Consider the following 25,333-nt stretch of genomic DNA (forward strand, 5'->3'; position numbering starts at 1 on the left):
CCAGAGCAAAGGTTGAAAGAAGAGGTCTGCATAAACGAGAAATCTGTCATGTGCTGTATCTTATCAAATGTTTCATGTCTCAAACACACGGGAGTAATGAATGAAAATGAAAAAAATATTTCAGGAGACAATTCTACTTTTCCAGAGGTGAAAAAGGAAAAGGAAAATACAGTTAAAGAACACAGAACAAACTTCTTCCAGTCTTTTCTACGAAAGGCATGCATTTACCCTTTTTTAATCTATCCCCGTGAAACCACAACACACGGTTGGAAACACAGCACAGGTCCCAGAATTAGGGGAGAGGCAAAGTGGAGAAGCAGCTGAACTGAACCATCACCAGTACTCCTGGATTACTTCACACTCATTTGAATTCCTACGATACTTAATCTTGCACGGGTTGAATCCAGAGTGTTTCCAAGAACTGAGTTAATTAGTGAAATATCCCCAAATTAACTAACTCCCCTGCCAAGAAATGGGCTCTTCCATTTTCCTCACATGATTTCTAGGCACTTTCACTTTTCCATATATAGGAGCAGCCCAGAGACTGACAGATCAGGCTAGGTAGGGATACAGACTTCAGGCACATGCGTACTCCTTGCATGCATACACAGATACAAGCCCATGCTGATTTCACAGACTAAAATTCGAGTTAGCATTACAGGTAGTGAGTGAACACAGTGGCAGTCCTGCTCAGAAAGAACCTTCGCTTTTAACAGAAGGCACTAAAGGCAGAAATCTTCAACCACTTTTTAAAATAATCCATCAGGAAAAGCATCACAGCCATGAATGGGCCAGTGGATGGTTTATGCGATCACACGCTGGATGATGAAGGAGCTTTCATGTTCACATCAGAATCAGTAGGAGAAGGACATCCAGGTAAGAAGCCACTATGGCAAATGCATTAAAGAAAAAATACTTTCATTGAAATAGAAGTCCGAAGAAGAACGAATCTGCTATTAGTGTTATTATAGAAAGTCTGTTGAACAGGGTGCTTTTTACATTATTTCCATGGGACCTTTCCATATGGACTATAGAACTGCTGCAACTAGAGTTCTTCTAACAGGAGTTTTTGTGCCTTTGCTGGGTGTGTTACCCTGTGGAGGGCAGTGAGGTCCCTTGTTGCTACTCCTTCCTTTTCATCTTATTTGCTTTTTTATTCAGTATTACTGTGTAGGCATTACTGTACCTTTGATAGGCTCAAGTTTCACATATGGATAAGAGCACATAGCTTGCCTCTCAAATTCCATATCCTTATGGGCACTGTGAAACTGTCCTGCATGTAGGCTGTGCTCTAAAACTGTCACCCATAAGCAGTCTATTTTAAAGACTTGAAAAATCAGTGGTCCCTGCATCTGCACACGTCAAGTTGCTGACACGTTTTCTCCCATTTCATTATCCAGGTATTAATGCAATATATGGAATTGCTTAAGCAAATAGTGGGCAGATATTTGCTAAAATGTATGTATGGTCTTTAAAATAGAGATAAGTTCAATTTTATTGGAAACAAATGGTCATCTGCCCAAAACACGTACTTTATGTCAAACGAGTCCAAGGGACAACAGACTGTTTGATGTCCTGAAAAGCATGTTTGTTTTAGAAGGCGGTGTGGCATCAAGTACTTTTCGCTATAGCAAGGTGTTTTTTTTCTTGTGATTATATCGTAAATGGGTGGGATAACATAGAGAACATAAAGGTCAGCAGTGAGAATATAACGTCTGTAATTCTGATACTCCTCTATAATATTAACTTATTAGTGCAGGTCAAGTCTGTGGCTGATGCAATTGAGTCCATTGCTGTCAATTTCAGGTTAAGCAAGTTGGAGTTCTTTCTGATGTAACACCATCAGAAAATGACAACCATATTCAGTCCTTCGTCCGTAAGTCCATCTCAAATTTGTGTATAATTACATCCAGCAACCACAGAACAACATGGCTGCGTATGAGAAATAGCATGCTATAAGGTGATCTTAAATTGGCAGTGATTTTTTTGAAGATGACAGGTCACAACTGATGCTATTCTGATCATTTTTTAATATCTTTGAGGTTGTAACAGGTAAGTCTCAGAATAGGAAGATAAACAGTTCAGCTCAGTCCCCAGGTTTTTATTTGTCCCTTAGCTTCTTTTCTTTATCAGGTCCCTTTTTGTCTTGGTTCCTGCGTTAGAATATGACCCAGGTTTCAGTTGTTGCTTACATTTTCTTCTTTATTTCCAACCACTCTACTGGCTCTCTGTGGGTCTTCTTTTAAGCCCTGTGAACGTTGTCCATCTCTGAAACACCTGCCAGGCCTTTGGCAAAATGTTACCACCAGTGAGATTTGTGAACATCGTCTCATCTGCCAGAGACTGCTGGATCGCTCTGAGACACATACACCCAAAGAGCTTTATTGCAGAGGAGAGAGTATAAAGTTGACATTTACTCTAACTTTTTCGGTGGTGTTTTTTCCTAAAAAGTATACATTTTGATATACACCTATGAGAAAAGAAATACCCAGATTTTCCAGACCAAGTATAACAGGATAACAGTAAATAACTCTGGGTGTTCCTGATCACGGTCCAGCAACAGGTCTTATTGGTCTCAGCAACAGGTCTAGTTTCTAATAGCAAATTGTCTTTTACAACCTGACCTAATGACGTTTTCCTGTCTGTGGTTTTACATAGACGTGAGGATATACCCTTAGCTTTTTGTCACCCAGTAAAATCTTGATTGTTTCTTAAAACTGGGACCAGTGCTTGAGGCTGTAGTTGGGCTTTTGATTATGCTATCAGTAGTGCCAGAAGTTTATTAGGAGTTTTGAGTACCTCTGTTTGCTATCAATGGATAATTTTCATGTTCCTGATTACTTCCTTTCTGCATGTGATAGCATAATTTTGCTCAAAGGCATTATGTGAAGATCCCGAACCAGATCCTTGTCTGGTAGAAATCTGAGTTGTTCTGATTATATTAGTTGAGTTGAATGCTCTCACATATACCTTCATGATAAACAAAGCGGAAGAAATTAAATGCTTACTTGTTTGTGTATAAAGACAACAGCCTTGTATCTGTACAGTGCTTTTGAGCTGTGTGTAATTAAGAAGCCTAAGTTCTGTAGAAGTAGGTAAATAGCTGGCAGTGATTAATATACACAGGCATTATATGTGCTTCCCAAAGAAAAAAATCCACAGAAGTCTGTTTATCCCATCTTCTCAGACCCACTTCTTCAAAATGATTTGAGCATAAAGTTTTGAACTCCCTTCCAGAAGGTCTTTAATCCTGGCATTTAGCAGGGCAAATTCCAAACTCTCTGCAGGGAGGCTTACACAGAACCTCCTCCTTTCCGACGTAATAAAAGCACATGAATAACAGATTTTCTTTTCTTAGCTGTTTTTTGTCATTTCTTCACTTTGCTTCACAGAACTGTAAGGGTTGGAAGGGACCTCTGAAGATCATCTAGTCCAACCTCTCTGATAAAAAAATATATATGTATAAATATATATACATATATATAAATATATATAAAATAGGTCCTCTCTTCATCCAGGAGAAGTGCGTCTGTGCTGCACAATGGTTTCGTTGTGCTTTGAAAGGCACTGTATGTTACTCTGACCCACAATGTCTTAGAGGTGCCAAACTATTTAGAATTAATTCCTTCCCCTTTCTGGCATGGCACCAGGTGGATTTGTCTGCACACAGAATGTCATTCAGCTTTGCAGTAAGTATTAGAAATATGAGAGAAAACACTTGCTAAAAGCACGCTCAGACTATTAACCGTATTAAAAAAATGTTTATGCCAATATTCACAAAAGAAAAATCACCCCCCAAACCTTTTCCCTCAAAAAATCAGAAAGTGCAGATCATTCCAGTCAGCTGATGCTCACGTGTCTGATGTAATAATTCAGTAAATTGCGTATTGAACAAGAGAACATGTAAGAAAACCTGTTTTAACAGCGCAGCAGTGTTAATACTGAAGTGTGGATGCAATGGACTGCAGTGGACTGCAATGGAAATGGGTACTCCTCAAGAGTATTTTAAGGAAGGAAAAACAGTGGAATTCAGCTATTCAAAGTCTTTCCAATGAAACTTGGTTTTGGTAGAAAGCTCATTTTTCAGTGACGTGCTCAAGATAGGCATCTGCATTATGAATTTTTAATTTTTCACAAGAAGATCCTGAGAATTGCTCAGTTTACTGTATTTTGAATACATAATTTCACCTTCGAGTGCTGTTGACATAAATAAAGTATTAAAACTTGTGCTACCCAAAGTTATTTTGACGATCACAGGTTTTTAAGAAAATGAACCTTACCTTTTGAAATGTTTGATGCTTATGATATTTACTGCATGATTAAAGCTAGAAGTGTGGTAGTACCTGTTTGCAGTTTCAAAGAGTGAAGCTTTTTTGAATTAAAGTTTTGGTTGTTGCTGTTCATAGGTTTTATTTTTGATGAATGTATGGAGAGTCCTGAGAACTGTCTTCAGTTAAAGAGCATTTCTTTTTTAAGGAGATAACACTTATAACTGTTGTGCTGTTAATGTATTCTAGATTTACATAATAAACTTCTAGTCAACTATGCAAAACAGTTTGGAGATCCTTCCAATCAGTGGAGATCACCTTTGTTGTTGAATACCTTCTTTACTTTACAATTTGGCAGCTTAACATTTCAGTAGGGTTTATCATCAGACGCATTCATCCCTTTTATAGCTATCAAAAGCTGCTTCTTTGGCTAGCTGGCATCTCCGCCACAAGGCTGGCTCTGTGGAGTGATTGGATTTCTAGATGAGAATTCACAGTTATCTAATATCTTCCTGTTCTGTCAAGAAATCCTTAGGCTAGGCATTGTTTTTGCAGTATCTATCTTACTGGATAGCAATTCACTATGTGAATTTAAAGTTTAAAAAAAAAAAAAAACCCCACAACCATATTCTGTCACATTCAGCAGCTATAAGAGAGCTGTGACAGTTGAGATGATAAATTTAAATAACAGAATGAAAAGCGCACAAAGCCTGCTAAGCATCACTAAAAATAGAAATGCCGGGTTTTATTTTACATTAGAGACCTTTACTAATAGACATATGTGTTAAGCAGCTGATCATCCTGCTTGATTTCTCATTTGAATCGTGATGGCTGCCTCTGTGTGTGTCAATGAAAGTACCTAACTGCACTAGGACTGTTGGTTCTTGCACCAGCCATCCATTTTTGAATGAACTACCAAAATGACCTATCTTAATCCAAAATCAGACCATCAGCATGGTATTATAAATTACTCTAATTGATTTTTTCAATGATTTAAATTCTCATGTGCATCAGAGGGGATTACTGGTAGAAATTTTACACAGATAATGAAGTTTCATCCAACAAGTCTTCAAACACGCCACTAAAAAAACCACGGTTGAATTCCATTCCTACCTTTTAAAAAGCTATTCAATTTTTAACCAGAGTCTTGAAGGAACCATGCATACTACACAGCTCTATATGAATGGCTTCAGTGGTTCCTTACTCTTAAGATTTGACTTTTTCAGTCTTTATTTGTGTTTCTCTAATCTCCAGCTCTCAACATTGTTGTCCATCGGACAGAAACTCTTCTCAGCATATTACCCTTCAGGATTTTAAAGCCCCATCCAGTACCCATTTGGATTTCCTGGGGTAGCTTACCTTTCCTTCGGCCTTTCAGAACTAAGTTGAGCTTGAATGATTTCATCCTGTAAGATATTTTTTTCCTGATTTTGAGACATTTTTCTCAATCCACCTACTATAGCTAACGATCCCTTGAGACATTTCAGGGGCGTTCTAGTTCAGAAATCAATTTCAGCCCACAAAATCTACGTAAAGTTCTTTGTACTGGGTAGGTGCTGCTAATGAAATGAAGATGAATTAGCCATAGGGATTATTTCCGTTCTTGAGTTTTTTGGGAAGATTGCATTCAATAAGCAGTATGTCACATATAAGGAGCTTTAACTAATATGGGACATTGTCATCTCATGCAGATGAAGATATGCTTCATGGGGGACAAGAACAGGGAGAAATGTTTTTCCTGCCATATAAACTTTCTGTGGTGAAAAAAGACTTCACAGGTTTCTTAATTATTTGGAGTTTGCTGCAGGACCTGCACTAAGAAGGTTATCCTGTCTTAGTTACTCTGTTGTCACAACATTAAAAAACAAGTATTTTCATCTATAATTTTTGCTTTAATGCTTGAAAATATGGCTTTATTGTCTAGTAAAAAATGGAAAATTTGAAGAGAGCAAGCATTTTAATCAAAGTCCTGCTACCTTTGTCCCTAATCTTCCTGAGCAACGCTCATTTGGACTTCTAAATAAATTACAAGAATAGCATCTGATTCCTGTTTGGTAATTTAGTAATTTAGTAATTTAGTAATACATGCTCCATTCTTGAGAGGCAGAACGTTCAAATGCGTCTTACCTTTACTAATCATCTTTTGTATTCATTCTTTTCATACTGAAGTGATTAATACGTGCAATAACACTGGCATATTGGTTATCTGTGATCTAAACTCTTCATCAGGCTTTATCAGCGGCCTTCTTCAGGTACACTGTAACTTTCTGCTGGTGAGATGGAAGTTAGTGGTAGAATATCACCTTCTTTTTATCATACTGCTCCTGTGGACTGTGTGCTGTAGTGGTTGTGGTGGTGGAGAAGAGGCAGGGAGTAAAACCTCTTAGCCTCTCAGGTAACTCATAACAGAACTCTATGCATAACACACTTGTTTCACAGTGATTTGAAGTTATAAGTAGTATTAGTTTATGACTAGTAAGTACATTCCTTGTTTGATCTATCTATTTGTCTTGCTTTCGTGATATTGCATGTGACTTTCTATCTACTTTGCTTAAATACTTCAATAATAAGCAACGTAAGAATTCCTGTCTATCCAAACAGATGCAAAGAGTCTGTGTTTTGTATTGAGATTCCTGTTTTGAACAACAGTTTTAATGCCTTGCAGATAAAATCTGTGATCAAATCAGCGATGCTGTATTAGATGCCCATCTTAAACAGGATCCAAATGCCAAAGTTGCTTGTGGTAAGTCGTTTGCTGCATTGCTTTCAGCCACTGTTCTTTTACTGTTAATATGTTGGCAGAGCTTGGTGTCACGTGCTAAGTCATTTTATTCTCAAAAACTGTATGAAGAACATAGTCCTCAAGAGAGTGAGAGATGAGAAGAAACAGCAGAAGTTCATATAAAGGCTGTAGCAGCTGTAGGTAGTAACTTCCAGAAGGGTAGGATAGTTAATTTTCTGTGTGGACTGAATATTCTGAGGAGAAATACATTGGATTTCATCATTCAATATTTGAATGCCTTTCTAAACAGTACATTTTTATGTTTAATAAAGTACTAATTTTCCAGTCTTAGTCCCCATGACTGCTTATTATCTCTTCAGAAAGAGTTGTACCATCATTCCTCAGCTAATTTTCTCAGTTCTTTTAACTAAACCTCAGCTTCAGATTTCTCCTTGGGCCGGAGGCAAGTTCTCAGAACAGTTGGTCACTGATGAGAATTATTTAACTTCACTGTGTGTCTTACAATGATTAAGTGGTCATAGAAATCCTGGTTTAATACTACATTTCCCTGAATAACTTTAAATATAACTCAGTTATGCTGAATGCTTGAGTTTTATGTTTTTGAGTTGGACATAATTGACTTTTTCATGCTTTCACCCATGTGGTAAAGAAATTGGCTGCAGGAGATAAATATTGCAAAAAATATGCCTAAAAAATACTAAGATGGTATATAACTGATAGATTTCTCTAAATCACCATAATCACAAACATAGTTAATTGTCTTATTGGGCTGATTATTCTGCTACTGTAATGCTGTTTTCATCTCTGTTTTCAGAGACAGTATGTAAAACAGGAATGGTGTTGCTCTGTGGAGAAATCACATCTCATGCTATTGTGGATTACCAGAGAGTAGTCCGAGATGCAATTAGACACATTGGCTATGATGACTCAGCTAAAGGTTGGTGGAAAAACTCCTGAAATCCTTAAAGAGCAAGCAGTAGGCAACTGCAAACCAGGTCAGTTAGCACTTCTTTATGTGGGCTTTAGCAAGCCTGATAAAAACTCAATATCCTGTGTGAAAGCTGCTTACGTGGTGCTACGTGAAACACTTTCTGGCTTTATCCCAGTAAGTAGAAAAAAAAAAAAAACATTGTATGTTTGTTAAAACTGAAAAGGAGTGGGCAGAATATACTTTGAACTGTGAACCCGAGCCACAGAATCTACCACTAACGTAAACTTGTGAGAACTTGAATCTGCTATGTGGCAAGGTGGTAGATGCGTCTTGGTGGGAAAACAGGGAAGAAGAAACTTAGGTTTATTATTACATGTATATACTATGGTGGCATCCAGAATTACTGGGAGACTCTCACTGTGCAAAGCATTCTGAACAAAACACTGAGGAGCATGCAGTCCAAGTCAGATTTGTGTCTTGTAAAATGATAAAAAAGACAAAACGACGTAAACACCAGACTTATTCTACTACTGGATTTGCCACTAATTTCTTAGTATGATACAGATATTCCAAGCATACTGTATATATACAATAATTGTACCTTTCCTGGGCTTTTATTTAAAAACTGTTGTTAGCTGCAATCCTTTTATAGCTGTATAATTTCCAGAGAGATTGTTGTAGGAGAGAATCACAGCAGCACATCTGCAGGTTGCCTCCATCACGACACAGCAGCAGGATTCTCAGAATATACTGGCTAATCGATTAGTTCATAAATCTGATTTTTATATTTACTGCCAAAATTATAAGGGCAGATGCAGTGAAAAACAGTTGCTATATGGAAGTAGAGGTGAAGATAAAACAATTGCACACTGACACACAGTTTTCATCTCGTTATAGCCTATTTAAAAGAGGGTGATGAGGATTCTTCAAGTGGATCATATGCATATGGACATGTATATGTGATTTATTAACTGAATGTTAGCAGCAGTTACACTTCTAGGAAAGGCTAAATTTGGAGAAATACAAATTATTCTTAATATACCCTAGGGAAAGATGGAAAACTTTGCTACAGTTGTATATAAGTCTTTGAATTTCTTTTTTAAATCTTCCTTTTGGTCTTTGAATGTAATGTAAAGTAATCTCCCATTTCCAGCTTTTCTGTGAGACTCAAATCTGTTTTTTCTCTCACATGAACTCTTACGAGAGATTTAGGTACATAACACTGCTTTGCATGTATTATATCAGAAAGCAAGTTCTTCAACCGCTGAAAACATCAGCTCATAGGAATTTATACAGAGGTTTTTAATACTGTTTGTTTGGGAGAGGCTTATCATTTACTTTTTTGTTTTTACTACTTATCTCCAGTTAGCTATTCCTAACTGGCACAGGGTGCCAATGCAAGAGAAAACAAACAGTAACAATCAATAAAGGCAATCCTGCCTAACCTACCACCTCTGCCACCAAATTAAGGTCTATTGACAAAAGTTTATCAAGAAATAGCAGTTAGATTATGAATTCTAAATGTGGTATCCTTCAGAATGAAAATTCTGTTCTCTGGTTCTGTATTACTGTCTATTGAGTCCAATTCCTGGTTCCACACAACTGTGACAGACAAAAAATTATTTGTCACTATTCTTTGTTTTTTTTTTTCAACTAGGTTTTGACTACAAGACCTGCAATGTTTTAGTGGCACTGGAACAGCAATCACCTGATATTGCCCAGGGAGTTCATTTACACAGGGATGAAGAGGATGTTGGTGCTGGAGATCAGGTAGATGTGACGTCACACCTGATATATCCAAAACGTTTGAATGGAAAGAGAATACCTCATATTATTACTGTGTTTTCTAAAACAAAACCCATCTGAAGATCTGCACATTTCTAGCTCGGTCTAGCCCAGAATAAAAAAAAAAAACATATCCTTATTGAATCAGTTGGAAGTATTTTGCAGGCAGGCTTTTTGCTGTTTTTTATTATGGCAGTCCACATAAGCCAGGAGAGTTCTGTCTGTAGTAGTGAGGATGCAGTCTGTAGACCCTCACAAAGGTTTTTGCTTACGTTTCTTGTATTTTTGTTGACTGGCTTTGGACGCCTCTGACCATTCATCTTGCAGCCAGACTTGTTTTGTAAGATGAAATAAACAAAGGACCTTTGCACTTTCACAAAGCTCTTGAGATTTTACGCAGCAAAAAATTAGGCAATGTTTCAACTGTCTGCAGCATTAGTAAAATGAAGGCAAATATGCCAGAGTACTTTTAATTCTCTCTTATTTCCCAGAGGCAGAGATCTGTTTTATTATAATAGGTATTCCACATAATTAAAGTTGTCCAAGCTCCATTTCTGTGAGCTAAATAACATGTGTAGATAATTACAGTGTGTTCCCAGGAGAAAGATGCTAACATAAAAACTCCATAATCTGACGGATGCCTGTATGAATGAGTTTAACATTTACAGTAGGTATCATTAGTAGTAATATCTAGTTTATAACGATGCTGTTGAGGACCATAAATGGGGATATCGGAGTCCAGGAGCCAAGCTAATACTGTTTTAAAAAAAAAACAAACAACAAACCCTGCGGACAAAAATTAAAATGCTTTTATGCTGTCATGAGGACAAAGGACTACAAAAGACAAAGAAGGTTTCTGATTTTCTTTAGCACTTGTGTGGTCTCCTTTCCCATTGCATCTGAATAGCTACCAGTCATTATTTCTGTATCACCACATATGCTGTGATTTCTCATTTTTGTTTGGGTTTCCAACTGAACATGTAAACCTTCAGGACTTCTGTGAAGAATCCGTGGAACACGGTTTGTTTCTCATTTCACTATAGCATGTTGGAACCTGATCAGAATTTAGGCTTCTTAGATCGCAACGTGAAATAGTAGAAAGTAAACCTGAGGGTGCTGTTTGCTCTTCGTTTCAGATGAAATCTCATCGCCTTCGGTTCTGGTGCTTTTTAACAGTGATTGAAGTCTCTTCTCTCCTCCTGTAGGGTTTGATGTTTGGTTATGCAACGGATGAAACAGAGGAATGTATGCCTCTAACAATTATTCTTGCTCATAAACTGAATGCCAGGTTAGCAGAGCTGAGGCGCAGCGGGGAGCTTCCTTGGCTGAGGCCTGACTCCAAAACACAGGTAAAAGTTGCTGTCATTCCGGTTTCTCTCCTTTACAACAAAGTAAACCAATCAGTTACTGATAGTCCTTGAAAATCATCCCATTTCACTTCTCTAAAACGTTATATATTTTTAAAGAAAAAATAAAAGGCGCTCAGAGCACCAAAGTTGCTACTGGATAAGGTACAATTAGCAGGCAAAGAGTTACCACTTCTTATGATAGCCTGCTTGACCATTAGAAAATGGTCAGCTTGCATCAGACTGCGAGAAGCACTTAACTATTTTTCCAGGAAATAAATGTATTTTGTTGTTTATTTCCTTCTCCCTGCTTTGCTCAGGTCACTGTTCAGTACATTCAGGAGAACGGAGCAGTCATACCAGTGCGTGTTCATACCATTGTGATCTCAGTACAGCACGATGAAACCATTTCACTGGAGAATATGCGCAAAACCCTGAAGGATCGTGTGATTAAAGCTGTCGTCCCTGCAAAATACTTGGATGAGAGAACTATTTATCACCTTCAGCCTAGTGGGCGTTTTGTTATTGGAGGGCCTCAGGTTTGCATTTGTTTTGATGGTTCTATCAGCTTGTCATCCCCAGTGTTTGTGTGCCTTAACAGAGATGTTCAGCTAGCCTAGCAATCCACTCTAAATTGTGAGAAGCAAGCTGTCTAGTGCAAGTTCTGACTGTGGCTGTAGGTGGGAGAGGCACTCAGAGTTTTGGGTGCTGTATTCCAAAGTAAGCTTCGAGGGCACAGTTGCATCATTGTCTGTGTTGTAACTTAGGCAGATAAGCTGAGTCAAATTTAATATCAAACATAGAAGCCCAGCTCTGGGTTTCCTAGGCCTGAATCCAACACTGTATGAGACAAACAAACCATTCTCATGGAAAGCATTCCTCACAAAGAGATGGACAACAATAGGTTTACATCTTTTACAATGAACGTAATCTTCAGACCTATATAGTCCTGTCCCACACCAGTGAGAGCTGAGGTGCTCATCTATTCTCAAAATCCACATCCCTGGAGGCATTCAAGGCCAGGCTGGATGTGGCTCTGGGCAGCCTGGGCTGCTGGTTGGTGACCTGCACGTAGCAGGGGGTTGGAACCAGATGGTCATTGTGGTCCTTTTCAACCCAGGCCATTCTATGATTCTGTGACAGGCTGTTCTGGTGAGAAAGCTAATGTTGCTTTTGCTTTATCTGGACAACATGGGAACTAGGAGGGATAATTTAATCTCACACTTGAATAAGTCGAACAGAAATTTCACACTCTGTAGGACTGGGATTCTTGAGATTAAGTTTTTGAAAACAGTTTCACTGCATGCTCTAAGTTCTTGCCTCTGTCACAGCAAAATTTCAAAGCCCCTTCCTGAAATTAGATTGACGTTTGCAGCAACTGCAAATAAACTTTTGTGGTTGTTATCATTCAAATTCATCCATTTACTAAAGTTTGCCAGAGGTATTTCTGTGGCTCCACGTCTTTACATTAGTGCCATAGAACAGGCAGGAAAGCGTTGAAGTTGGTGATTGTTGTACAGTATTTTTGTGTAGCTGAATCGATCATAGCACTGTAATTGTGTATTGTTGATGTTTTAGACTACAGAAAAAATGGACTGAACTGTAACTAGGAGAAGAAAAAATCAACCTGTGGAGCAATCATAGCTACAAGCTAAGATGACAACCACACATACAAAATTTTGAGAGCACTCAAGTGTATCCATTTAAAAATGTAGTATTACTACTTGTAAGCCAACCAGAAATCTCTTGTTGGAAACTGTATTTTTTTTTTTAATGTTTGCACATTATGTCGCAGTGTGTGTTTGCAGCTTTTTGAACCTAGGATAAGCTTACTTAGTATGGGTCAGTCTGCTTGCATGTCTGCGGCCTTACAATCGCTATCATCAGAGGGCTTGTGCAATTTATGATAGCATTGTGGCAATAAAAAAAACAAAACATTTCCTCATCTGTTCCATCTTCAGCTTCCCAGGTACCAGTAAGTTTTGTTTTTAACAAAGAAAGCTAAGGAAGTATGTCTTAAACTTCATCTCAGTTTATCTAAGGATGAAAATTAAGTCTCACTTTGGATTTTCCCATTGTTTCCAAGTCCAGTGATAGCTTGAACTCTGTGCTTGTTTTTACTGGCGTCACAGATTTCCCAACAGCATCACCTGATGGTGATGTGAGGACGTTACAGCTCTCCTTAAAGCGTCTCCTTAAAGCAGGCTTTATTTGCACACTTGCAGCCCCTTGAAAAATAAATTTTTCTACGTATACTTTTTACCAGTCCATTTCTCTTCCTCTCAGTCAGTTCTGCAGTCAACTCATCATGGCATGTAAGGTATTCTCACTGCACCCATCTGTGCTGTCAGAAATTAAGGTTTTAGTCAAATTATAAGAAACCCAAAAGGTTCCTTCATATTAAGTTCTTAACAGAGTGGAAAAAATAGTGCCAAAGGTTTTCTCCTGTGTGTGTGTTTAGTCTTTCTAAGAACAACTTTGGCTTTCCCCTTGTTTGCTATGCAAACATTCCAGCAGTTGAATTTCACTAGCATGATATTCTCTACAAAAAGAATTTCAAGCCTGCCCGTACAGGTGAAGGCTCAATGTCAAATGTTTAAGCATTTATTAGGTTTGGGGTCAGACAACTAGTCAGGAAAAGATCTGTAAACTGAGATAGAATAAAAATCCAAAGTACTTGTAAGTATGCAATCAAGATAGCTTTAACTGCCTATTCTTCCATACCCATTGTCTACAGTTTAAATAAGTGTATAAATAAAGTGAAGCTGGACCTGTGTTTCTAGCACAGAAACTGTCTGACAGTTTCTGTAATGACACAGCATCAGAAGTGTTGAGTGTCAGCCTCCGTGTAATGGTGTATAAGATTGCATAGGCATATCTTGCAATGGTAAATAATAATTAGATCACATATTAGTCACACAACTTCAGATTTTGTCCAAAGACATGGAAAACCAGTCTATTTATATGTATGTTTTTTAACCTAGCATAAAGTCTCTCAGTGGTTCAAATACGGCATGTACTTTGTGAGCAATACACCGTATTCAGTTTGAATGTTGTAAATAGGTCACTTTTAAAACAAGGTTCCCATATTGTTCCTATACTTTCAAAACAAGCACTGAATGCTCTCACTACCTAGGTGTGATATGTTTTGTCTGATTACCAAACACCATTTATGACTGGGTTGTCTTAGAATCTGCCTTTAAAAAACATTTATAGCCTCTGTTGCAACACAGAATCACAGAATTGTAGGGGTTGGAAGGGACCTCTAGAGATCATCGAGACCAACCCCCCTGCCAAAGCAGGTTCCCTACACCAGGTAACACAGTGAGATGAGTTCATCCCTTCAGCTATCACACAATAATCCACAACCGGAGAACTTCCTCATACATTATAGTCTTCCGAAGACTGCATAGCCTTGTTTCAGAGTTATAATAAGATGCCTTGTAAAGTGGCCCAATTCTTTTACTGATTCAGGGTGATGCTGGTGTTACTGGTCGAAAGATCATTGTGGATACGTATGGCGGTTGGGGAGCCCATGGAGGTGGTGCCTTCTCTGGCAAAGACTACACAAAGGTGGACCGATCAGCTGCGTACGCAGCCCGTTGGGTGGCCAAGTCTCTTGTGAAAGCTGGTCTCTGTCGTCGCGTTCTGGTTCAGGTATGGTTTGTTATTAGTGCTGATCTTTTCAAAAAGCTTGTTCCTTTCCAGCTTTACCTCAAATAAACATCATACAAGACACTGTACTACAAGCTGTCTTGGTGATGGACTGGGGGAGTAGAAAGACTTCCTGACAGACCCGTTACAGCTGCTTGAAGCTGGCCCTTTTTGCTTAGCTTCCCCTTTATTGACTATTTTTTCCAGATATTCACTGAGCTTAACCATTTGATTCTTACTGTCATGGGGACAAGCGTTGGTAACAAAGAAAAAAGTTATCCAGAAACTTCAGTGTTTTCAAAGATTATTTTCTCTGCAAATACAGATAGTGCCAAAACATGCCATAGTCTTCCTAAGAAGGCTCTTGAATCTTTTCTAGGATCTTTTGCTTACTCTTGCCCACTGAAGCACCATGCTTATTTGTTAACTATGGTGTATTTTTTTTCCATAGGTTTCTTATGCCATTGGAGTAGCTCAACCACTCTCAATTTCACTATTCACTTACGGAACCTCCCAAAAAACAGAGAAAGAGCTGCTGGACATCGTGCACAAAAACTTCGATCTGCGGCCTGGAGTCATTGTCAGGTATGAAAACAGAAAGATGTGGAAACACCTTGAAAATCACATCCTAGAACTGCTTTTTTGCAGAACTGGTAGATATTGCAGTGTGATAACAATTCCACTAAGCCAGCACAGAATTGTTCTGTGCACTTCTAAAGAGACCTTTGGTCAGACTGCACAGCTGATAGCTTTGATGTAGCACCAGCATACCACATATTTTAAAATGACTGATGTTGTTTTCAAGTTTCATATATTTGCAGCCTTAGACCAAATATACTAAATGGAATTGATATATGAAAGCTATAACATGATGGAAAGCACAGCAACAACAGCACAATAGCAAAACCCCAAGCTACAGCAAAAGAGAATATACTGAAATGTGACCGAGATGGACACAGAAGCAAAGAAAAAAAGCTACTTACCTTTGCAAAACTTCAGATATATAGGGATCTCTAACAAGATCCATTTGCTTCTCCTGCCAATCCTTAAATGAGGGCTAGGAAGGGGTGGATCCTGGCTCCAGCCCCGCTAGTCACTCAGCTGCATTGAGTGCACCTTGAGCTCCCCTGAGTTGGTCCTGCCTTCCCACCATGTGCTCCATCACTGTTTCAAGCTGTGACTTAGCATTTCTGCTACAATATAAAATATTTTTTACCTTATTTTGCTATGAAAAAGAAATAGGTTTTATTTTATGAAATAAGTGGGATGTACTTCTTCTTTTCTATTAAAACTCATTATTCTCAATAATAAGAACATTTTCTGTAGCCCTAAGGGAGTTCACATATATGTTTTGTTGTTAGTTGTATCATTTGGGTACATTATGCGTTGCCAGCAGGTCAAGGGAGGTGCTCCTCTGCCTCTACTCTGCCCTGCCGAGACCACATCTGGAATTCTGTGATTCTGTGACTCAGTTTACATTTGGACACAATCACTGATATGTTTACATCTTTAGAATATGCTTCCTAGGTGGAAGTTATGAACTGGATATCTATGTCAGATTTTATTGATAAGTACTATGAATATTATATGGTGAAGATTTATTATTATTATTTTTTTTTTAATTATTCACACAGGGATTTGGATCTAAAAAAGCCCATTTACCAGAAGACTGCATGTTATGGTCACTTTGGAAGAAATGAATTCTCATGGGAGGTGCCTAAAAAACTTGTGTTTTGACCCTTGCCATCTATCTTTAAAAACATTAAGGAAGAGAAGTTCACTAAGACGAAGGTGCTTCCAAAAATCAAATTTGACAGCTTTGTATTCAACCAAAGGAATTTTAGATTTTAAATGGAAAGAAAGGAAAGGAGATTGATTTTTTTTTTTTTTTAGCCCTCAGTGTCCTTCATTATCTAAAATGTACAAGACAGAATCTTGTTTTTAATCAACACATGATAACAAAACACAGTTTACTTATTATTGCTGCTCCATTGGTTCCTTTGACAAAGGCCAAATATGACTCAGGTACTCAAACCAATGGCTGAACCGCAAACCTTTCATGGGCAAAGGAATGGATGACTTTCCCAACTGACTAAGGATCAGCAGATCTCTTACCTCTAATTAGACAATGGGAAATTCTGGGGTCCAATTTCCTTACTGGAGTTAGCACTGCATACAGCTGGGGGTTGCTTTGATGGGAGAAGGCTGGATGTCACATAACTGTATCTTGGCCTCTTTAGTGGAAGATATTACCAGATACATAATATTTAAATCTTCTTCACCAAGTATGTGCTGTTACTGTTGTGTTTCGATTACCTGTGTTTTTGAAACGTGTTCTCCTACAAAACAATCATACAATAAAAAGCTTTTTCCTACCATGCATGTGAGGGTGTCTCTTTCTGTTTTCTAACATTACAGTATAATAGTCCTCTCCTCTAATACTCTTGTTGGATTTTTGTTTATTAACGTGATTAAATTTTAATAGCTTTTGGAGTTGTGATTTGAATTTATATTTCACTACATTCGTGATTATTGTTTAGTCCTTCTCATTAATAGAAACTTGAAAAGGTATTAAACTGTTATGTTTGCCCTTGACAGTATTCTCTAAAGTAATATTTGCTCCCAAATGTCAGGTTTATTGCATAGCATATTATATTTTATCTAAATTTGAAGTAAAATAAAAAATGCAGAGAAATAACTGCAGAACATCAGAAAAACACATATACTACGTGGTTAAAATTTGAACCACTGGCCTCTCCAGCAGTCTCTCATCAAAGAACTAACCACTAGATGGCTGTGCGTCCCTCCGCAGCTGAGGGAGCAAGTCTGTGTAGAAAGCAGTCGGCATTTGTGCAGGTACTCAGCTGCTAAATCTGGGTACCTGCATCCTCACTGCTGCTGGAGATGGTGGCTGCTTTGCCTCGTACCATTTCTGGGTACCTGGTGAGTACGATGGGTTAGTTGTGACTGGAACTGATGACAAGGACATTGTTGCTGTGCTACTGCATTATATTGTTCTAGAAAGTAACAGAGTAAGTAAATTGTTTGCAAAGGACCACAAATTAATCCCAGGCTTGTTTAGTTCAGGAAGACATGGGACCTCTATCCTCTGTGAAAAGTTTTGTTTGTCAACAGGCAACAAGGACGAACTTAATGTTACGGTACAAGGTTCACCTGCATATGGCCCCAGGAATCACTAAACTCTGGTTTTACGCTTTAAACAGCAGCCTGTTAGATAGTCTGCCCTGAACAAGTCCTGCTACCCCATATTTTTCTCCAGATTGACTTTCATTGCAGAGTGTCACCCAAACAGATGTTGAGGTGGAGAATGCCTGACTATGATGACTGTTTAAGAAAAGCTGCCATTTATTCTCTTCTTTCAGTCTGTCACAAACAAAACTATGTCTGCTCAAGCCAGAAGCTTTTCCACTTTGCTCATGTGCTAGATGAACTGTGAGTTGAGCAGAATAAGTAGTAGGTTTGTGTGTAGCATCCTACCTCCTTACATCATTTATCAATGGCCCTTGTTAGACCTGTGAACACATTCTGGCAGACAAATACCTTAATGTACAGTTGCACCTTAAATAATTGGCAAAAGTGATTTCCCAGCTGCATATTGCTGATCACACAAGGAACAAGATTGCTGTGTGTGTGTGTAAGCCTCAAAAATGTAAACTGTTTGGGGCTAGGTCCTATTGGTCTGCTTAGAAACACAAACTTTGTCTTTTTTTGGTATTAAAAAGTTGTTTTGCTAATGAACTCACAGGAATGTATACAGGATTATTTTTACAAATAAGAAGGCTGTCACCATTCATGCTGACACAGAATTGTTTTGTGGAAGTGCGTTCCGATTACCTGCATCCCTTTTATTGAGACCTCTCCAAGACAAGGACAAGAAAGCATATTTTGTCAACATAGAAGAGGCCCTGTCATTGGCTTCACAGCTTCAGGATCTCATAATGGGTTATACTGCAACTAAGAGAAGCAAACAAGGAAACAAAATAAATACAAAGACACCTGAAAGACTGCTCATAAATAAATATGTTTCGCAACCTGGCATGAAAGCAGAACATCTATGTCTCAACCAAAACAAATACCTGCAGAAAAAAATGAACTGCGCTACACAAACAGTAGAAGGAAGAACCATTAAGGAATTTGGTGCTGGTGGTGTGTATGGAGGGGTTGTTTTTTCTTAAAATGCATGTAAGTTACCTACGATAGGTATTGTAAAGCACAAAATGTGAGCTGTAGGTTGGCTACATGCTATCAGAGGCCAAAGAGCAAACCTGATGTTTGGGGTGCTGGGATGTGCAGCTGGTGAGCCCGCGGGGTTGGCACAGAACTGTGCATTTGGTAAGAGGCTGGGCGTGAGACCTGACCCCTGCAAATGGAGCAGTCAGCCAGTCACTCCAGCATGTCAGCAGTATCTGGATTACTGAAGTAATCTGCTAGTAAAAGGTAATTTTGCTAATTAATTGGCATCTCCCGTGAATAGACGTAAGGGTGTATGAAGTTCATGGACCTATTTAAAAAATGCCAACTACATCTAGAAATACCATGCTACTGATATGGTATACTTGGAGAACAGGTTCATGTTCTCAGGATTTTGTGCTTTTTTTTTTCTGCATGGGTCTCCGCTTCGTTTAGTTTGTATTTAATAACCTGAAATGGAAACCACATGGAAACTGGAAGCCCTCCTTACTAAGTAGCTAAACTCTGGATAACATCGCACAGCCCCTCGATCCAAATCTTTTTAGCCATTATCTGCTCTCCTGAGCTTTCTCTTTCAGAGTGAGATACAAGGTTGAGGTCCTTCAGTATAATTATACCTTCTAAATGAATGTGCATGTGAGACAGACAGACACTAACTCAGAAGACAGATACAGCAATAGAGTTAGAGAGGAAGAGAGCAAGAGCAGGAAAGGATATCCTAACCATGTTTACAATACAACAGCAATTAATCCAAAGCCAGCCCATCTCAGTGCTGTAACAAGATCCTCCCCTTACCCTCCTCAAAGCACTCTGCAAATTGCCCAGTGGCTTCCTGGCAGGTTGGGCAATTCTGCATCCACACCAGGTGCTGGTGATAGGCACAGTGCAAACAACCAGACACATATTTACATGTAGCGGTCTGTCTGGTTCCAGCACTTAATCTCTCAGGCTCCACCAGCAGCAGGTAGCCAGACCCTGAACTCCTGCAGCAAATATGCCGTTTGGCTCCTGCCCATTCTGGAGAATGCTGTTTTTTGTAAGTTTAGCAGGGTTTCTTTCAGGTGAGGTAATATTGTTTTTTCTTTGATGTGAATAATAATTACTTAAAAAATGACTATCTTACAGCAAGGAAACATCCTACTTGGGAACCCAGCCCCGAGTAGCCACCAATATGCAATTAGATTGCTGACTGTTTGTGCAGTCTAGTCCCACTTAATACCCAGTTGCCTCAGGTATACAAGGCAGCATAAGACTGCAGCTCAGTGGCTCGATTCTCATAAGCAAGTACTGTTATGGGAACTTTCGGGTTTATGTGGGTGCCATAAGGGTTCATTAACCAACTACATATATACATCTCTGCATGTCTTTCAGATTTGTCTGAAACTGGAGCTTTTGCCAGTCAGAGTGACTGCGACAGTACAACCATAGATAACGTGACTCAGAGCCTTCAGGTAAGAGGATTAAACCAGGGCAGTTACACAGATCCCTTCTGCTGGTGGATGGGGCAACAGGGCCCTGTGGGGCAGGCACATGAGGCAGGATGATCTTGTGGGAATGCTCTGCTGGTGTCTCCTTCAGCTGCTCTGTGACAGAGGGGTTGGAGATTCATGATCCTTGAGGTCCATTCCAACCCGGGCCATTCGGTGTTTCTGTGATTCTGTGCTCCTGTGCATGGCAGCAGGGGAGGAGACTAAAGAGCAAAGTATGAGTGCAGGCATTGACCTGCTGTGTCTTTGATCCTACAACTGCTAGTCAAAAATAGCCTTATAGATGTGTTTTCCAGTTTTATTTTGCTCTGCATACACAAAGGGGCTTGCACATAAACAACCATCTCTTTTATCTCTTGTGCAATGTTTTCAACCCTTAAATAGTGTTAAATAGTTTAAATGCTAATAAAGCCACTGAAAGCCTCTGCTTTGTGACTTTGTGCCCTACCTTCTGTGGGATAAGTATGAAACAAAGGAATGACCAGCCAGTTAACCTTGCTGGAAATGGTAGAAAGAGTATTTCTTTAATGTATGTATGACCTATGACCATCACTTCCACTGATGTCTCTGAAGGGTGTGTTACCCGTTTTGACAAGTGCTGAGGGCTGACACAGAGGGCTGAGAGCTGGACTTTTTCTTATGTCTAAGTACACGCTAACCGGGGTCTGTTATAGACATGGCAGTCACTTTTGGAGTTTCCCACAGTTTTTCTCTATCCACACATGTGCGTAGGCACATACATATGGAGTGAAGGATACATTCATACTTACATAGAGCAACAGCTAGATAAAACTACAGATACTTCTTTGTTTACACTTTCACCCTGGAAGGTGGTGTTTAAGACCAGGTTGGATGGGGCCCTGAGCAACCTAGTCTGGTATTAAATGGGGAGATTGGTGGCCCTGCCTGTGCCGGGGGGTCGGAGAGTCATGATCCTTGAGGTCCCTTCCAACCCGGGCCATTCTGTGATTCTGTGATTTCACAAATACCTACGTTTACTTACACACAGAGGAACTCTGTGAGACGCTAGCATTCAGAAACAGGAGTAACAAACCAATGTATTATGCAGAAAGGAGGTACATACAACTGTTTAAAAGATATGTTTTCTCAGTCCCAGTATGAAAAGCCCTATCTATTCTTCAATTTATTCTAAGGCTTTTCCTACTCAGTGTACTGTTTTTTTCCCTTCTAACTCCATAGAAATATTCAACATGCCTTCCTGAAATGGCCAAAAAAGATGGACGAGATTCACTCAATCGCCTTATCTGGATACTGAAAGACAGCCTTAATCTTCTGCAACCTTTGCAAGGCAAATGTGAGGCCCCTACTGCAGCCACACTTCTCTTTTTTGGGTGTTCAACAAAGCAGCAGCAAAGATGCCACAGGATATATATATTTTTAAACTGCATTCAGCATGAGCTAAGTCCCTGCATTCTTTGAGGGAAAAATTTAAAAAGAAGGAATCACAGCAGGAATCTAGAGAGCAGGGATGCTTGCCACTGCATCTGGGAGGCAGGGAAGCCCCACGGTGGTCCTGGGCCTGGGAGTGGGCACCTCAGTCTTGTTGTTCTGGGACATGCTTGGGTAGTTCTAACCCCAACAGCGTTGAATGTTGATGCTGTGATTGCAAAGGCCTCTTTGACACACTTTTAAAGCATAACTTCGACTACCAGGCACTTTGTTCTCACAGCAACAAGTGATGGAAAAATTGGGCACTGCCAAAATAAAAAAAAAAAAATGCTTTTAAGCAAACAAAAATGCCAGCTTTGCCCAAGTCAGGTAATGGGGAAGTTATCACCTACATCAGGTTAACAACTGTGCATGTAGTTTGCTTGGGAAGAGACTCGTCTACCCATTTTCACTTCTTTTTTCTTTCTTCTTTTTTCCTTTTTTTAAACTCACGTGAAAGTTTGCAAGCATCTACCTCAGTGCCCGCAGCCTATCGCCCCGAAGAATGGTGGGATAGTGTGCATCACTATTGGCAGCACTGAGTACTGCAAACCCATGTGCAACAAGGTAATAGTCATAGTCACAGTTCACTGCTACTAGCTTGCTGGCTTTATTCATTAATTTACAGATGCTTATTATGGTATGGTGCATTATTTCCTCATTACACTTTTTTCCCCTTTCTGAGAGCGAGAAATTGTAGTGTTTGTATTGATCTTTGCTGGCTGAATGTTTCTTCACTTACGGTTACTGTGATGCAGGCTGAGTTGTGTTTATCCCATCCCTCTTCTCCAAGGGTTACGATTTCTCGTTCCTCAGAAGAAGCAGGCTGTATGAAAGCTGTGATAGTAGCACTGGCTTTACCTGGACGACTCAACTGACTGGAGGGCAGACACTGGCTGTCTGTGAACGTGAGTAGCCCTCAAACATCTCAGTATGGGGGTGGGGGGCTCAGGGAGGGGAAAAAAAAGGGAGGAGAGAAAGAGGAAAAACCTCTCTGGCACTTGTGAGACTGTGAGAGCTGATGCTGGACTGGCCTCTGGTCTACAGGACCAGAAATCTTGCTTGTTTTAAAACCACCACAAAGGTCTGCACTGGTGAGCACTGCTATTTAAGCTTGGACCAGCAAAAATCACCTGTACCCATTAAATTTGTGGGACGGTGCATCTTGAGCAAACGCTGCGAGGCGCAGTGATTGTGTGACCAGCTGGACTGGCAGCAGCAGCACAAAACTGCAGTTTATCTTGCAACTGTACCCAAAGTGCCTCAGCAGAACTGGCCACCACCTGCACCTCTTGCTGTGTATACACACCATAAAAGCCAGCAGCTGTTCGTAGCCAGCAGTATTATCATGTCACGTGGCAGCCCAAGGGTTCTAAGTACGCTTCCACTGCTTCCAGCAAGCAGTCTGTGACCCGAAACAGCTGTCTGAATCTGCTATTACCAAAATTTAAAAACAAATATTCATGCACACACATACAGGAAAAGACCAACCTCTCTCCTGTATGTTTAATTAGAAGTACTTTACTGTTGACTGCCTGTTGTTACTAGAACAGTTTATTTCCCAAGGCTTAAAAAAAAACAGTTCTACAGTCACTTTTATTCCAAGTTGAAGCTTCTAGCCTGGAAAATGGGAATGCCGGTGATTGTTTAAAATCAGGACAAATACACCTGGGTTTAGCTGCATAATTCAGCTGCTTCTTTTGGCTTTGATCTTTCCAGCCTCGGAGAAGGCCGTGAGTGGAGCTGAATCTGCTTATTTCCCCGACAACAGCAGCTGCCTGCACACATTAGCCTACAGCGAGCCCGAGCAGCTGGACACCTTCCTCGGAGAGCTTGCTAAGCAAGGCATAGACACCTTCAACCACAACAAGGAGGCAGACTGTCTAATATGTGGTTATTAGCAGGAGGGACTGGCAGGCACGGCATGCTTGTACCACAGACCAAGTGGCTAGCTGTGTTTGGACTATTTCAACAAGAAAAGCAGAGCAGTAAAGTCCCTTCTAAGAGCCGTGAACATACAGTTTGCATTTAGTTAAAAGATTTGAGATCACAGTCACCACTTGACCTCAGCTCTTGGGTACGGATGCATACACTAAATCTAGTCGCATAGCTCACAGCAGGGGCATTTCAAAGAATGCAGATTATATTTTTATGCCTTAAATTTGTCTTACCGTAATTATAAGGGAATTACAGCCTCTTTATTGATGCAGTTATTAGTTAAGCACAATAATTGTTCTCAGAAATCATCTTCTGTAAAGAAGGATCATTTTTATGGAGGAAGAGTTTGCTTGTAGCTGCTTTCACAGTTGTGAGTTAATCACTGTTGTTGCTTTGGTGAACATTAAAACTGTGCAAGTCACAACAGCTATGGCTATAGGAAACAACTCTGTGCACGTGCCTGTGTGCTCGGGGGTGAAATTAGACTGTGTGTACAGGTGTTTAGAGTGCTGCGGCTCACATGAGCTAAGGATATGAAGCTCTGAAGTTTGCTGGGGGAACAGCTCAAACATCTTTCCATTTGTATTTACAAGCCTGAGGATGTCCCACAGAAGTAAATACAATCAGGCACAGTTCAGAGCATTTACAGCACTCTAAAAGTGCCCTGTATTCTTGCTGTAGCTAGATAAAAGAGCAGGAAAAATGCAACATTTCAGTCTAGCACAAAATGTGAGAAATGGGATCACCCTATATTATCAGAAATTTCCATCATGTCTTCTTAGGCAGAGGTTACTGCAAACTGTGGTTGAACTTCAGAGGAGGAATACAAAAGCAGCTGAGGTCCAGAATCACAGAATGGCCCACATTGGAAGGGATTTCAAGAACCATGAATCTCCCACCCCCACCACAGGCAGGGCCACCAACCTCCCCATTTAATACTAGACCAGGTTGCCCAGGGCCCCGTCCAATCTGGCCTTGAACACTCCAGGGACAGGGCATCCATAACCTCTCTGGGCAGCCTGATTAGAATGGAGCTCTAGGGCTTTGGACTGAGCGCAGGGCGGACTGGCTAAGATGCTTTGGTGTCAGTACAACTGTACTGGGGCCGTTTTCCTGGGCCTACCCAAGGATATCTGCAGCTCCTGGCTAGTCACCCTCCCTGGTCTCCCTCCCTTTACCGTATTTCCAAACCCAGTCTACGCTGAGGCAGATTTGGCTGTTACCACCACTAGCAAAAATTTACCTCATCATCCAAATTCGTAGCAACTCAAATATGAACAAAGATATGATCAAGTGATTTTTTTGTAATTTATTCTTATGATGAAATATAAAAACATTTGTTCCTGCTTCCACTTCACCTCCTTCTGTGAGTGCTCCTTCTTTGACACCTCCTTACACATCAGTAGTGCCTGTGAGTACACTGGAAACCCAAACATAAAAAGAATGAAGCATAAAGAGCAGAAAGCCCTGGTTTTTGGTCACCCGGCATTCAATATGAGTAAAGACCAGAAACAACACAG

The 25,333-nt window shown here is 39.9% G+C and overlaps 2 protein-coding genes across 2 annotated transcripts; both read left to right on the forward strand.

The window, feature by feature from the left end:
* Nucleotides 1-537: 537 nt before the first annotated feature.
* MAT1A (methionine adenosyltransferase 1A) lies at nt 538-17,109 on the forward strand. Its single transcript, XM_003207784.5, has 9 exons — nt 538-876; nt 6,934-7,011; nt 7,826-7,948; nt 9,600-9,712; nt 10,933-11,076; nt 11,394-11,612; nt 14,548-14,730; nt 15,179-15,312; nt 16,362-17,109. The coding sequence occupies exons 1-9, from the start codon at nt 783-785 to the stop codon at nt 16,462-16,464; spliced, it is 1,191 nt and encodes a 396-aa protein (XP_003207832.1). The 5' UTR covers nt 538-782; the 3' UTR covers nt 16,465-17,109.
* Nucleotides 17,110-19,823: 2,714 nt separating this feature from the next.
* Nucleotides 19,824-25,170, forward strand: LOC104911870 (uncharacterized). Its single transcript, XM_010714118.4, has 6 exons — nt 19,824-20,000; nt 20,311-20,390; nt 21,627-21,741; nt 22,336-22,442; nt 22,669-22,783; nt 23,595-25,170. The coding sequence occupies exons 1-6, from the start codon at nt 19,934-19,936 to the stop codon at nt 23,774-23,776; spliced, it is 666 nt and encodes a 221-aa protein (XP_010712420.1). The 5' UTR covers nt 19,824-19,933; the 3' UTR covers nt 23,777-25,170.
* The last annotated feature ends 163 nt before the right edge of the window (nt 25,171-25,333 follow it).

The sequence above is a fragment of the Meleagris gallopavo genome, chromosome 8 (genome assembly GCF_905368555.1).
Source record: "Meleagris gallopavo chromosome 8, MGAL_WU_HG_1.1, whole genome shotgun sequence".
In the NCBI taxonomy this organism is placed as follows: domain Eukaryota; kingdom Metazoa; phylum Chordata; class Aves; order Galliformes; family Phasianidae; genus Meleagris; species Meleagris gallopavo.